Source organism: Oryctolagus cuniculus, chromosome 2, assembly GCF_051225735.1.
Source record: "Oryctolagus cuniculus isolate XC-2025 breed Fujian yellow rabbit chromosome 2, ASM5122573v1, whole genome shotgun sequence".
NCBI lineage: Eukaryota > Metazoa > Chordata > Mammalia > Lagomorpha > Leporidae > Oryctolagus > Oryctolagus cuniculus.
This window is the reverse complement of record NC_142868.1, coordinates 182,157,289-182,169,981: the sequence shown is the minus strand read 5'-3', so window position 1 is coordinate 182,169,981 and position 12,693 is coordinate 182,157,289. Positions and strand designations below refer to the sequence as shown.

The window sequence follows — 12,693 nt, the reverse complement described above, 5'->3', positions numbered from 1 at the left end:
CCGCAACCAAGGATTTGGTAAACATTTTTTTTTAAAGATTTATTTATTTGAAAGACAGAGTTACAGAGAGAGAGAGAGTGAGAGAGAAATCTTCCATCCACTGGTTCACTCCCCAGATGGCTACAATGGCTAGAGCTGCACCAATCAGAAGCCAGGATCCACGAGCCTCTTCCAAGTCTCCCATACCAGTTCAGAGGCCCAACAACTTGGGCCATCTTCTACTGCTTTCCCAGACCATAGCAGAGAGCTGGATCGGAAGTGGGGGAGCTGGGACTTGAACCGGCACCCATATGGGATACTAGCACTATAGGCGGCAGCTTTACCCACTACGCCACAGTGCTGGCCCCCTTGGTAAACATTTAAGATAACTGAATCTTACACAGGATTAGCTACCCAAATGCAAACAAAGAAGGCAATAAAAAAAATCAAAGCGAAAAGAACAAACAGACACCCACACCCACATACACACATAGATGTAGAAGCTGCAGAACGAATTCTCAGGAGGTAAAAGAGGGGGAAAGAATTAATTTAAACAAACAGATATAATTAAGTTAACAGGTGCAAGCTAAAATTTATATGGATACGCAAAGGGCCTAGACTAGCCAAAATAATTTTGAAAAAAGATAACTTATACTAGTCAGGTTCAAAACTTACTATTAAATCACAGCCACAAGATCATGTGGCCATAAACCTTTACATTTATAGTCAATTGATTTTGCCAAAGGGGCGAGGCCAATTCAATGAATTCAACAAATGGTTCCTGGATAAACACAGCAAAACAGGAACTTGGACATTTACCTCAAACCATACACAACATCAACTCAGAATTAACACAGGAACGGACTAAACACTAGGATGTAAGGGTTAAAACTATAAAAACTTTATGAGAAAATAGTTGTGACCTTGGGTTAGGCAAAGATTTCTTAGATAGGATACCAGAAACACTCTACACAAGAAAAAATCGACCAGCCAGTCTTCCCCAGAATTAGAAACTCTGTTCTTCAAAAGGTCATGAAAAAAATGAAAAACCAAGACAAAAATTGGGTAACATTATTTGAAAAATCCTACATCTTAAAAATGTGTGTTGAAATATACAAAGAATTATTAAAACTCAGTAATGCTGAGATAAACAATCCAATCACAAAACAGGCACAAGAAAGTGTTAACGTCACGGTGCAACCCCTGTGGCAACTCCTCGAGAATCAAACAGGACGCAAGTGGTTCTGCTGCTCAGCAGGCGGACACAGGCATCAGCGCAGGGGTTTCCACATCCACAGGAGGTACCGGGGACCCGAGCTGTGTGTGTGCAACCAGATGAATGGAGAAGCAAATGTGACACATACAAACAATGGAACAGCAAAATCCCTTAAAAATCAAGGAATTCTCGCCACACGCTACATGCAACATGCCTGAACTTGGAGGCCCTCACGCTCAGGAAACAGCGGTCACACCACCACCAAGAGCACAGGAGTCCGCTTCTACGTGGTATCCAGAGTCAGGCTGACAGCCGTGGTCACCGCAGGTGGTGCAATGGGAAAGTACGTACTGTCTCATGGGTGTAGCGTTTCAGAAGTGCAAGGTGAGAAGTTCTGCCAATCTGCTTCACAGAAATGCGAATTAACGCTACTGAATGGGACCTTTAAAGACCGTTAAGATGGTAAAGTTTATGTTATGTGTTTTCACCAGAAAAAAAAAAAAAAAAAAAAAACAGAAACAAAAACAAAATTAGAGAAAACCAAGGGATGATGAATTGAGGCACGCAAGACTCGAGGTTTACAAGCTGGGTGCTCTATGGCAGGCAGTGGTGAACAGGTGAGGAAACCCCACAGGGAGGACACAGCTCAGCAGAACAGAGCCACAGCCACATGGAACCATTCCCCTGCTAGGAGTCAGCCGCGGTAGCTCCGAGCTTCACTGTTCTAAATAATGCTGCCTCTCCTTAATGCACCATCGTCAACACGCGGGCTGTTCAGGTGCCCGCCCCTCTCCGTTTCTTGTACACACACAGAGACCACATGTATAGACTCTGAGGCATGGATTAGTGAGGGTATGCAATGCCCCCCCTCCCCGTACACACACACACACACACACACACACACAAGGGAAAGTCCTATCCTGTCTCTAGGACTACCTCGAGGCGTCTTCCAAGGCAAGCAGGGACCACCAGTGTGAAAGGATGAAAGCCCCCTGCAGGTGACCTGCCAGACAGCAGGGTCCACGAAGCCCTGCATTCCTCAACAGCGAGGTGTTCAGAACCAGTCCAGCCAAGTGCAAGGCCTGAGTACCGTCACATAAGCTGTGAGCCAACAGCCAAACAGCTTCGACACTCATGGCTGCGTGAATCGGAAAACAAGAAACCACTTTTCTTCCCCTAAAAGACCAAAATCCACAGACATGAGATTGCAGGCGCATGATGGCCCACTGGTGAGCAGATCACACTGCCAAGGGCGGGTTCTGGGGTTTTCTGTTTTGTTTTTCAAAACCATGACTGCACAATGCATGACAGAGTTAAGAATGAAAGTATAATATTTACCAGTCAGAAACAGCCCCAAAGTATAATTTCCCAAACCAGATGAGTCTGAGGAGACCAGGAGACCCACAGGGAATCGATACTCCTCTCAAGGGACTAGCACGCCAGTGTACCTTGTGGTCCTAGAGAAAGGCCCCACCCGGCCCACGCCTCAGGTGAGACTCTATCCTCTACACCAACCACAGCGCGACTCGCAGTGCGTACTCCAAAAATGCTCGCAGGGGCACGCTGTGGCCTGGCAGCTAAGGTGCCGGCTGCCCAGACCTGGAGTCTGGCTCTCTGCTCCTCATTCTGGCATCCTCCCAACGCAGACTCTGGGAGGCAGCAGGAGATGCCCCACCACTGCAGATCTGTGTTGAGTTCTAAGCTCCTGGTTTCCTCGCCGGCCCAACCCTAGCCATTGTAGGCATGTGGGGAATGAACCAGTGAGGGGGGATTCTCTCTATACATACCTGTCTCTTTGCCCTGCTCTCTGTCTCTCAAATGTAAAAATGCTTGTGGAAGACTAGGGTTTCGACCCAGACCAACTTATCAATATTATAAATTATATGACATCTAACAATTTGTTTGGAAATAGAGTAAAACCAGTTAATAACTCCTTGAAAATGAAAAACAAATCTAGCAAACATCGAGGAGCTGAGTTTAGTTTGCGAAAATTAACACAAGTGCCCCTCTCACAAAAGCCATTTCCAACATTAGCCTCACCCATCACTTTAAAAAAAGTGTCACAAACTCTGCCCGACAAGGGCCAGATACCGGATGTCTTAGGCTCTGGGGTCTAAACGGCCTCCATCACAATGACCGGACTCTGTCACTGCAGCCCCAAAGTGACCACAAACAGCGTGGAAACGAGTGGGTGCGGCCGGGCCCCAGCATAGCTTTATTTATGGACAGCGATACTTAAATTCCACGTAAATTTCACCTCACAGGATACTACCCTTCTTATTTACCGTCAACCACTTAAAAATAACAAAACATTCTTGGAACATAGGCCACACAACAGCTGGCGGGCTGGCTTCAGCTTGCAGGTGTGGCTTTCCAGCCCCCTGGAGAGAAGAGGTGAATCCCAGGTGTATGCAGGACACTTGCTGGAAGTTAAGGACGCACTCGCCAAGCCGACGCCAGGAAGTTCTGCTCTCTCAGAAACGTAACGGTGACTAACTACTCATTAAAGCAATCAGGCTTAGGGACCACGGGGTTAGACAATTAAGTCCTAAGCAAGAGCAAACTGCTTGATTAGAATAGCAGAGAGTCTCTCAGATATCAAGAGCTGGGAATTGTAGGAAAACGTTTCAACCAAAAGAAGCCCCTGATTTCTCCGGGACATAGAAGGCAGAAGTGCTGAGAGTTGCTAAGCGAGTCGGTTTTGTTTCCAATGCAAGTGCTGGGGACTCTTTGACGAATCTTGTTTACTCCATGTTCTCGGCCCCTCTGCAGGAGGAACACAGGGAAACGCTCCTGACATCTAGTGGAGGCTTTGGGAAAACCCATGTGACTGTCTCGGCAGAAACCACACGCAAACCATACTGAAGGGGAGATGCTTGCTTGTGCGAATTCTGTTCATGCTCATTCATTCCCGGGCCAAGCACTACGCAGAGCCTGGGATGCAGTAGCACCCAAGAGAAGTCCCAGCCTTTGTGGCATTTATGTTCCCATGACACGACTGTACTTCTTTTGAAAGGTTTAAGTTATTTACAGCATCTTAACCCCATAAAAGCAGTTCCATATGCACTATCCACAGACAGTGTTCTGAGGAAAAATGGCGGGTTTTACTGTCACCACTCCAGGGAGAACAGCAGACGGAAGTCTCTTAATTTTCCATCATCTAGTTTTCCTTCCATCACCTCTGCTGCCTCCCTCCTATCAACCAACCAAACTCCAACTGTTCAGGTTGGCTCTGTTCTGAAGCTACGGCACTGAACTCACTCACGTTTCTGCAACAGACACTATTGAACAAGTCGGTGTGTCTGCAATGCTGGAAGCCTGAGGTGGTGTCAGGAGCGAGGCCACGGCTCAGTGGCTACCCGGGCTGCGGCCCGCCCCTTGGCCATCGCGCCGCACGGGCTGCTACTGCGGGGCACAGCAGAGCCCTGCAAATGTTGCACACTTCAGTCTCGGACCCGGGAGGGCTGCGCTCACGGACAACGGCATCACGACGGACCTTTCCTCCTACTTGGTAGTTTCAACTCCTACCCCAAGTTTCTATTCCTACCCCAAGTTTCTACTGGGTCTTTACTTTTATTCTTGGGCATGCAGCGTCAGCAAAACATGACTTTCTAAGTGTCTGTAAATTCCTCTCTCCACTGCCACCACTGTGAGAGCTTCAAGGACCACCATCCTCCTCCTGGCTTCCCAAGAAAACCCTACGGCCGTCCGCTTGTCTTTCTCCCTCTGTCTCACCCCCCACGTGCACACAGCAGGTGGTGAGTGTTTTTAGCATGGAAAATCCACCATGCCCTCCCCCAACTACACTCTTCAGTTTACCATGAGGTCCTCCCTCCTTGGCAGCCTGCTGGCCTGGGCCCCGGCTGATGCCTGCGCACATCCTGGCTGCACCGTCAATGCCGTTCTGCACAAAGCCTTCCTTAGCCGGCCCTCAGGACAAGTCCAGAGCACAGAGAAGACAGCTGTAGAGCCCCTTCACCCACGTCGGCTGCTGCGTGATGCGCATTCCTTCTCGGGAAGGGGTGAGAGAGTGACGTTTCTTTGGGATGCAATGGTCAGAAACTGGGGCTCATCAAGAAATTACCACAAACTTTAAAGAATTCCTACCATTCTGGTATTCAGACCAAAAACAGTTTCACAGGCACTGTGAATAGTTCACAGGAATATTTCACAAGGAAATATTTACTCTCTAAGAGGCCATTCTTGCACATAAAACAACTTATTTCAGACCTCTTTAGAAGGCACTTACCCAGCTCCACTTAGCAATCCAATCAGAAATCATCAAAATTATATTAATTATAACATATCCAATCAGAAATCATCAAGATCAAAATGGGTCCTCTGAAAACTGAACTTTGAAATGACTAATGGGGCGGGTACTACCGTGTTTAGGAGTGCTGCTTTGAATCCCAGCTACCCTGATTCACTTCCAGCTTCCTGCCTCTTCTAGGCCCAGCAGGAAACTAGAGGTTGCTCCACGGTGAACTGATGAGCCAGGCTGAGCAGGCAGAAGCTGGCAATGGGGCTGCCCGGCGGGGAAGACAGGAACCCACAGCCGACACAGAACTGTCGGACTCCCCACACCCTTCTGCTCAGGACACACACAACCTTCAATCCAACAACTGTGTCTTAGGCAACAAGAAATTCCTACCCAGATCCAACATATGATTAATCCCCAAAGTATGATGAATTTTCAAAAGTGTAGGATATGAAAGATAAGAAACAAAGTTGTCATTATTTGCAGGTGATATCATTGTTTACAGAAAATCCAAAAGAATCTGAGTCAAGTTACTAGAATAAACTAGCAACTTAAACAACGTGGATACTGGACTAAAATACTAAACCACCTGCATTTCCAAACACCAGCAAAAAAAAAAAAACTGCTAGGAAACACAATTCAAAAGATTCCAACTGCATGACAACTTAGAGCCACAAAACTTATCCTACAGCACGCTTAAAGCCAGGCTGTTTTATCGCAGGTAAAATGCATCTCAAAAAAGCTGCAGGAGAAAAAATACACTATCTATAATAGCAACAACGAATAAAGGATACTCAATCTAATAGATACAAGACCTTTGTGGGGGAAAATTATAAAACTTTACTTAAAAACACAAAATGATATACAAACAAATGGAAAGACAATCAGGGGATGTAAGATTTCCTACTACAAAGGATACTACTTTTGCCCAATTTGATCTTCAGATAGGATGCATTTCCAGTCAGAATCTCAAAGAAATGTTATGAGGAACAACAAACTGACTTTACATCAAAGTGCAAAGGGCAAAGCACATACAAGACTCCTGGAAAAGGTCGCTACTGCTACACAGTAATTCAGAGAGTGTGACACTGGCACGGGGGCAGACAATTTGACCAGAGGAACAGAAACGGGCTCCTGCGTATCTGGAAACTTCATCTTTGACAATGGCAGCATTGTAGGTCAACGGGAAATGATGCAGTATCCAGTAAGTGGCCTTGAGAGAAGTGATTATTCACATGGAGACAGGGAGAGAGAAAAAGACGGGGTTGGGGGTGGAGAAAGAGAGAGGGAGCCAGGAGGGTATTCCACATCACACCACACATAACAATGTGTTCCAGAGGAATGAGCCACGTTATGTGAATGGGGACACCTTCAAAACCTAAAGGAAAAAGGAGACCACTACAATGTTGGGGCACATAAGCTTTTTTTTAAATGCGGCATAAAAATACCAACCAAAAACAAAACAGACAAAAAAAGAGAACGTAAAGAGGATCACAGAGAAGTAACTGTCCCTTGAAACGTCGTGGGGACGTGAGAAGAAAAGCACTGGGGAAAGCAACAGAAACCGCACAGAAAGCCCGTCCTGTCCTCAGGTCACTGTGGCAACTCTGAGCAGTCCATGGTTTGAAAGCACGAAGAGCCCAGGGCGCTCGGATGAGAAGCAGGCGCCCCAGGAACCCACACTGGGGCCCTGCACACACCTGGCCGGGGCGGCGGTGGAGGCCGTCACTCGGGTTTCCATCTTTATAGTTAACCCCTAATGAAGCTCAGAAGACTTAGCCACGCCCACAGAAGAGAACAGAAATATTGCCAGCCTTGGCACAGACGGCACAAGTTAGAAGGAAACGGAGTAGACAGGAGCTGCTAGTTTTCTCAGTGCACGGTAGAAATGGAAAGAAGTTAACAGAAACAGTTTTTAAAATATTATTTAAAATTACAAAGGTAACAACTTTAAGTGGTGACAGAATCATGAACACTGGGAGGGCTGGTCCATGGAGTTACGAATGGGAGTGAACCCGAGAGCCTGCTCAGTCCAGCGGCCTCAGATGGAGGAGACTCCCAACGAGACTTCCGACGCCCGATGAACACCAAGGACGCAGACCCCCTCGCAGAGTGAACCTGGGACTGCCAGGTAACTGAGAGCGAGGAATCCCTTCACAGGGGCTGCATCTTCACTTCACTGTTCCTCCTCCTCACCTTCCCTCTTCCGCTGTCTCTCCTTCTGGTCCCCTCTTAGTGTTTGCTGTATTTGGTATGAATACTAAAGTGTATGTACGCGTGCATGTATGTACACAGGGGAGGGAAGCACACATGTGAACAGGCTGATTCTCATCTCCACGTTAGGTAAGGTAATTTAAGTCCCTACGAGCACTATTGCTGGAGCGGAGGAACTACCTCCGCCACTCGTAAGTGAAGAACCCGGGAAGAACAAAGGGCCACCTGCTAAAGCCAGCCCAGGAGCTACTCCCGGCGTCCTCGTGTTCCGGGGCTGCCGTGAGACGTGGGCTGCAGGAGTCAAGCAGCAGGCTTCCGTGCAGAGATTCACAGCAGTCGGGAGAGATGAAAACTGAAGTCCATGTTCCCGCAAGGAACGTAAAGCTCAGGAAGCTCAGTGTCCACCTGAGCTCACGTCTAGTTTTGATCACAAGGCCCCTGGTCCAGGATGACCTGACCCACACCCAGACGTGCACTCACACCATGTGTGCAAGGCCAAGTGTTGCCAGGATGGCCCACACCCACACCCAGACGCGCACTCACACCACGTGTGCAAGGCCAAGTGTGGCCGGGATGACCCACACCTGCACCCACACCCAGATGTGCACTCACACCACGTGTGCAAGGCCAAGTGTGGCCGGGATGACCCACACCTGCACCCACACCCAGGTGTGCACTCACACCATGTGTGCTAGGCCAAGTGTTGCCAGGATGGCCCGTACCTGCACCCAGGCCTGTACTCACACCAACTGTGCAAGGCCAAGTGTGGTCCCCACACCCAAACCCACACGTGTACTTACACTATATGTGCAAGATCCAGTGGTTTCTCTGGCTGCTCAGGAAACACAGGATGCGAGGGCTCTCTGGTGGGCACACACCCCAAAGATTTACTAATTGCATGGCTCAGCTTCTTCGCAGGGGATTTCTGTGTCGAGGCAGAAAATAAGGAAATTAGGGATTAACTCCTCAAAAAAAAAAAAAAAAAAGAATTTCAAAAGAACTTAGGGACATGAGCTTAGAAAACATTTCAAATACAAATCACATTTCTTTATAGTCAAGATGACTGGGCCTGGAAGACAAGGAGCTGAGTGGCGCCTTGGCCTCTGCAGGCCCTCCCTCCTGTCTCCCACAGCCACAGTATTAGGAACACGAGACTTCCCTTGGGCACTGCAAGCTTGCTGCGCGTGGATTTCCTCTTTCAATGTCTCCGGCTCAGTTTTGTAAGTGCTACAGTTGACCCGCCCGTCAAGAGCCACAACTTCTGGATGGGCCAAAGACTAAGAGGCCAGGGTACTGCTGAGAGTGCACAGTTCGCAGACATTAGCAAGGGAGCTGACTAAGCCACATCTCAAGACATGAGAACATTCCAAAAATAAATGTGAAGCGGAGCACGGGGTGTGCACAGACCAGCAAGGAGGAGCGCGTTCACGTGCCCGGGCAGCCGGCATGAGGCTGGGGATTATACACTGTGCTCTACAAGTGTGCGCACCTTTCTCAGGAAAGTACAGTAACAGGCACCAAATCTAAAGATCACCACACCTGAAGTTTAATAGTAGATACACACACAACACAACACGCCACGTTACACTTTGTACTACATTTACTTCTAAATCCCGTGTTGTCCACCCAGTGCCCTTCAAATAAGCACCATCATCTGAGATTGTCTTGGCAGCCTATTAACTGCAAGAAAAGTTCAAACATTTTGTTCTACTGCCTCTGCAGTCTGTTATCAAACAGGCCCCTTGAAAACAGAACTTGTTTGTAGCTCTGGCCTCATCAACAGCATCTCTCTGCTGGACTTGCATACGCTGCTTGCTGTCTTAACAACATAAGGAAAAACTGGTCTGCCTTAAGTACCACGAGGCCAGTTCTTAACACTTCATCATGATATAGACTGAATAACATCGATTTCTTCAGAAACAACAGACGCTGATCACCCAGCACTAGCCTCACAGCACATCAAATGCTGGGAAAGGCCCAGCTGTAACCTAATTTCTTACAGGGCCTACAGAGCCCACAAGGCAGGAAGGCCAGCTTCTCCCCTGCCTGCTCTCCATACCCTGGGCCCAGTGACCAGCTGTAATGAGACCGCGAGTCCTCCCCTCCCATCTGCCCTCTCCCCAGGCCGTAGGGAGCTCGCCCCCTTTCTGCTACAGAGCGATTCAAGGCTGCCCACCACTTAAATAAGCTCTAACCGATGCCCTAACATTGGCTCATGGCCCTCACCGGGCACCTGCTACTCACATCACTGACCCACTGCTCAGTTAAGGCAATACAGTGTGCTCCTCTGGGTCTCCCCTCTACGATCTGTCTTTCTGTAGGTTTTCTACCCAGCCCTCAAATGAGATCACTTAAATGCCTGCAAAAGCCAGGGCCTGGCTGGGCCGAAGCCAGGAGCCAGGGCCCCTCTCCAGGTCACACGTGAGTGGCAGGGACTCTAGTACGGGGTCAACACCTGTTGCCCCCAGGATGTGCATCACCTGGAGCTGATCAGACCAGCTGGACTTGAACCAGGCACTCTGACCTGAGTGTCCCAGGCAGGGGCTTAACACACTGTGCCACAACACCCATCCTTCTTTTGTGTTTTCAATAACCTAATTCACTTCACTTAATTTCAAAATATTTCCCAATATTACAGGTTACATTTTCAGAAATATACCAAAGAGGGTATAAAATGTGTATAACAGTGGAAGGTTAAGCTTGCGATTATAAAGTAAACGTAAAGTATGTCTTTGGGGCCAGGCCTGTGGTGTCATGGACTGAGCCACCACCTGTGATGCTGACATGGGTGCTGATGGGTGCTGGTTCGAGTTCCAGCTGCTCCACTTCCGATCCAGCTCCCAACTTAGGCACTTGGGAACAGCAGCAGCAGATGGTCCAAGTGCCTGGACCCGAAAGAAGCTCCTGGCTCCTGGCTTCAGATCAGCCCTGCTCCAGTCATTGCAGCCATTTGGAGAGTGAATTGGAGGTTGGCAGATGGAAGACCTCTCTCTGTCTCGTTCTCCTGTAACTCTGCCTTTCAAATACAATAAAGGAAGATAAATCTTTTTTAAAAAAAAAATAAGTATGTCATTGTAAAAATTAAAAGAAAAATTAGAAAAGGAGGAGGAAGAGTGGAAGTTAGGGAGAGAATGGTATGGTGGGAAGTAGCATTATGCTCTTAAAACTGTATATATGAAATATGTGAAATTTACTCCCTTTATGTAAGTTTAAAAGCTTTTTTAAAAAAAAAAACCTGAGATAATTTTAAAAAGCTATTTTTAAAAAGTACCCATTTACCAGTGTTCTAAGAAGCAGATTACAGTCACTTTGGAGCTTCCTCAGATGTCCCACTCCCACCATGCCCCCTCCTCTCCTGGTAATCACTACCCTAAATTTGGTAGAAATTTCCTTGATTTTATTATTTCAGTGATTACATACAAAATACTGTTCAAACAGGTTTAAAACCTCTCTAGGTGCACAAATGTGATTCTGCAACTTTGCTTCTTTCACTTGAGATGTTACGATTCAAGCATGTTGATGTGTGTAACGCAATTCACCTTTTGCACTGCCTGATGGCATCTCATTGCCTCATCACATCACAGTCCATGTATCCATCCCTCCACCGATGCCCATCTGAGTTGTTTCCACTTCTCTTTCCTGCACAATGCTGCTGTGAACTTTCTTGGTCATATCTCTTGGGGGCCGTGTGGAGGAATTTCTGAAGAATGGACTTCCTGGGTAATGAGTTGTGCACATTGCCGACTTGTTCTTACAAACAGCTTACACTCATTAACACGCTAACCAGCTCTTGCAAAGAGTTCCTGAAACTCCGCATTTTGGGCCAATCCTTGTTTTTTTGCCAGACTTTTTTTTTTTTTTTTTTTTTGGACAGGCAGAGTGGACAGTGAGAGAGAGAGACAGAGAGAAAGGTTCGCCGTTGGTTAACCCTCCAATGGCCGCCATGGCCTGCGCGCTGCGGCCGGCGCACTGCGCTGATCCGATGGCAGGAGCCAGGTGCTTCTCCTGGTCTCCCATGGGGTGCAGGGCCCAAGCACCTGGGCCATCCTCCACTGCACTCCCTGGCCACAGCAGAGGGCTGGCCTGGAAGAGGGGCAACCGGGACAGAATCCGGCGCCCCGACCAGGACTAGAACCCGGTGTGCCGGCGCCGCAAGGCGGAGGATTAGCCTAGTGAGCCGCGGCGCCGGCTTGCCAGACATTTTAACACTTGCCGGGCTGCGACATCATAAATGGCATTGTGATTTCAGTTGTAATCCCCCGACTACTACAAAGATGGAGCACCTTGTCCTGTGTTTATGGGTCGCTGGTATTTCTTCTGCAAAATGCTTGTTCCTGACCTGGCTGCAGTGCTGCCCTGAACTGTCCTTCCCTCGCCTTCTAAGAGTTCTTTACATTGTTTGTATTTTAACCCTAGCAAAGTTAGGTCTTAAAATCTCCACTTTGGGGGCCAGCTCTTTGGCGAAGCAAAGATGCCAGCAATGGATGCTGGCATCCCATATTGGCACCACTTTGAGTCTTGGCTGCTCCGCTCCAATCCAGCTCCCGGCTAATGCACCTGGGAAAGCAGTAGAGGATGGCTTAAGTGCTTGGGCCCCTGCACCCATGTGGGAGACCCAAGGAACCTTCCAGCCCTGGCTGTTGCAGCCAACCGGGGAGTGAACCAGTGGACAAAAGCTCGCTCTTTCTCTCTTTCTCTCTCTCTCTCTCTCCTCTCTGTGTAACTCTGACTTTCAAGTAAATAAATCAATTTAAAAACATCTCCGCTTTGAGGGTTCTCACTCTATTCCACCCTGAGGAACAGTCATCTAGTTTTGGCATTCCCAAGTCGGTAAGCTTCTCCTTCACGTTTCATGCCGCTGGCATCTTCAGAAACACTTCCCTCTCTGAGGACAAAAGGACGCTGCTGCTCACTGTCTTCGGAAGCCTTATGGCTTGTGCCTCTCACGTTTGTCAGAATACACACAGATCTGATTTTCTTCACGGCTGTGACGTAAGAATCCAACTTTATCAGAGAAGGACGGTTG

At 48.1% G+C, this 12,693-nt stretch overlaps 1 protein-coding gene across 16 annotated transcripts in view; it reads right to left on the bottom strand.

Annotated features, from left to right (window-relative positions):
• Positions 1–12,693, bottom strand: part of DTNB (dystrobrevin beta) — a 248,570-nt gene that overhangs the window by 109,637 nt on the left and 126,240 nt on the right. For all 16 annotated transcript variants that reach the window (XM_051843168.3, XM_089326719.1, XM_051843163.3 and 13 more), the window contains one exon: positions 8,468–8,592. In XM_051843168.3, coding sequence (XP_051699128.1) covers positions 8,468–8,592 — 125 coding nt within the window. The remainder of the gene's footprint in view (positions 1–8,467; positions 8,593–12,693) is intronic.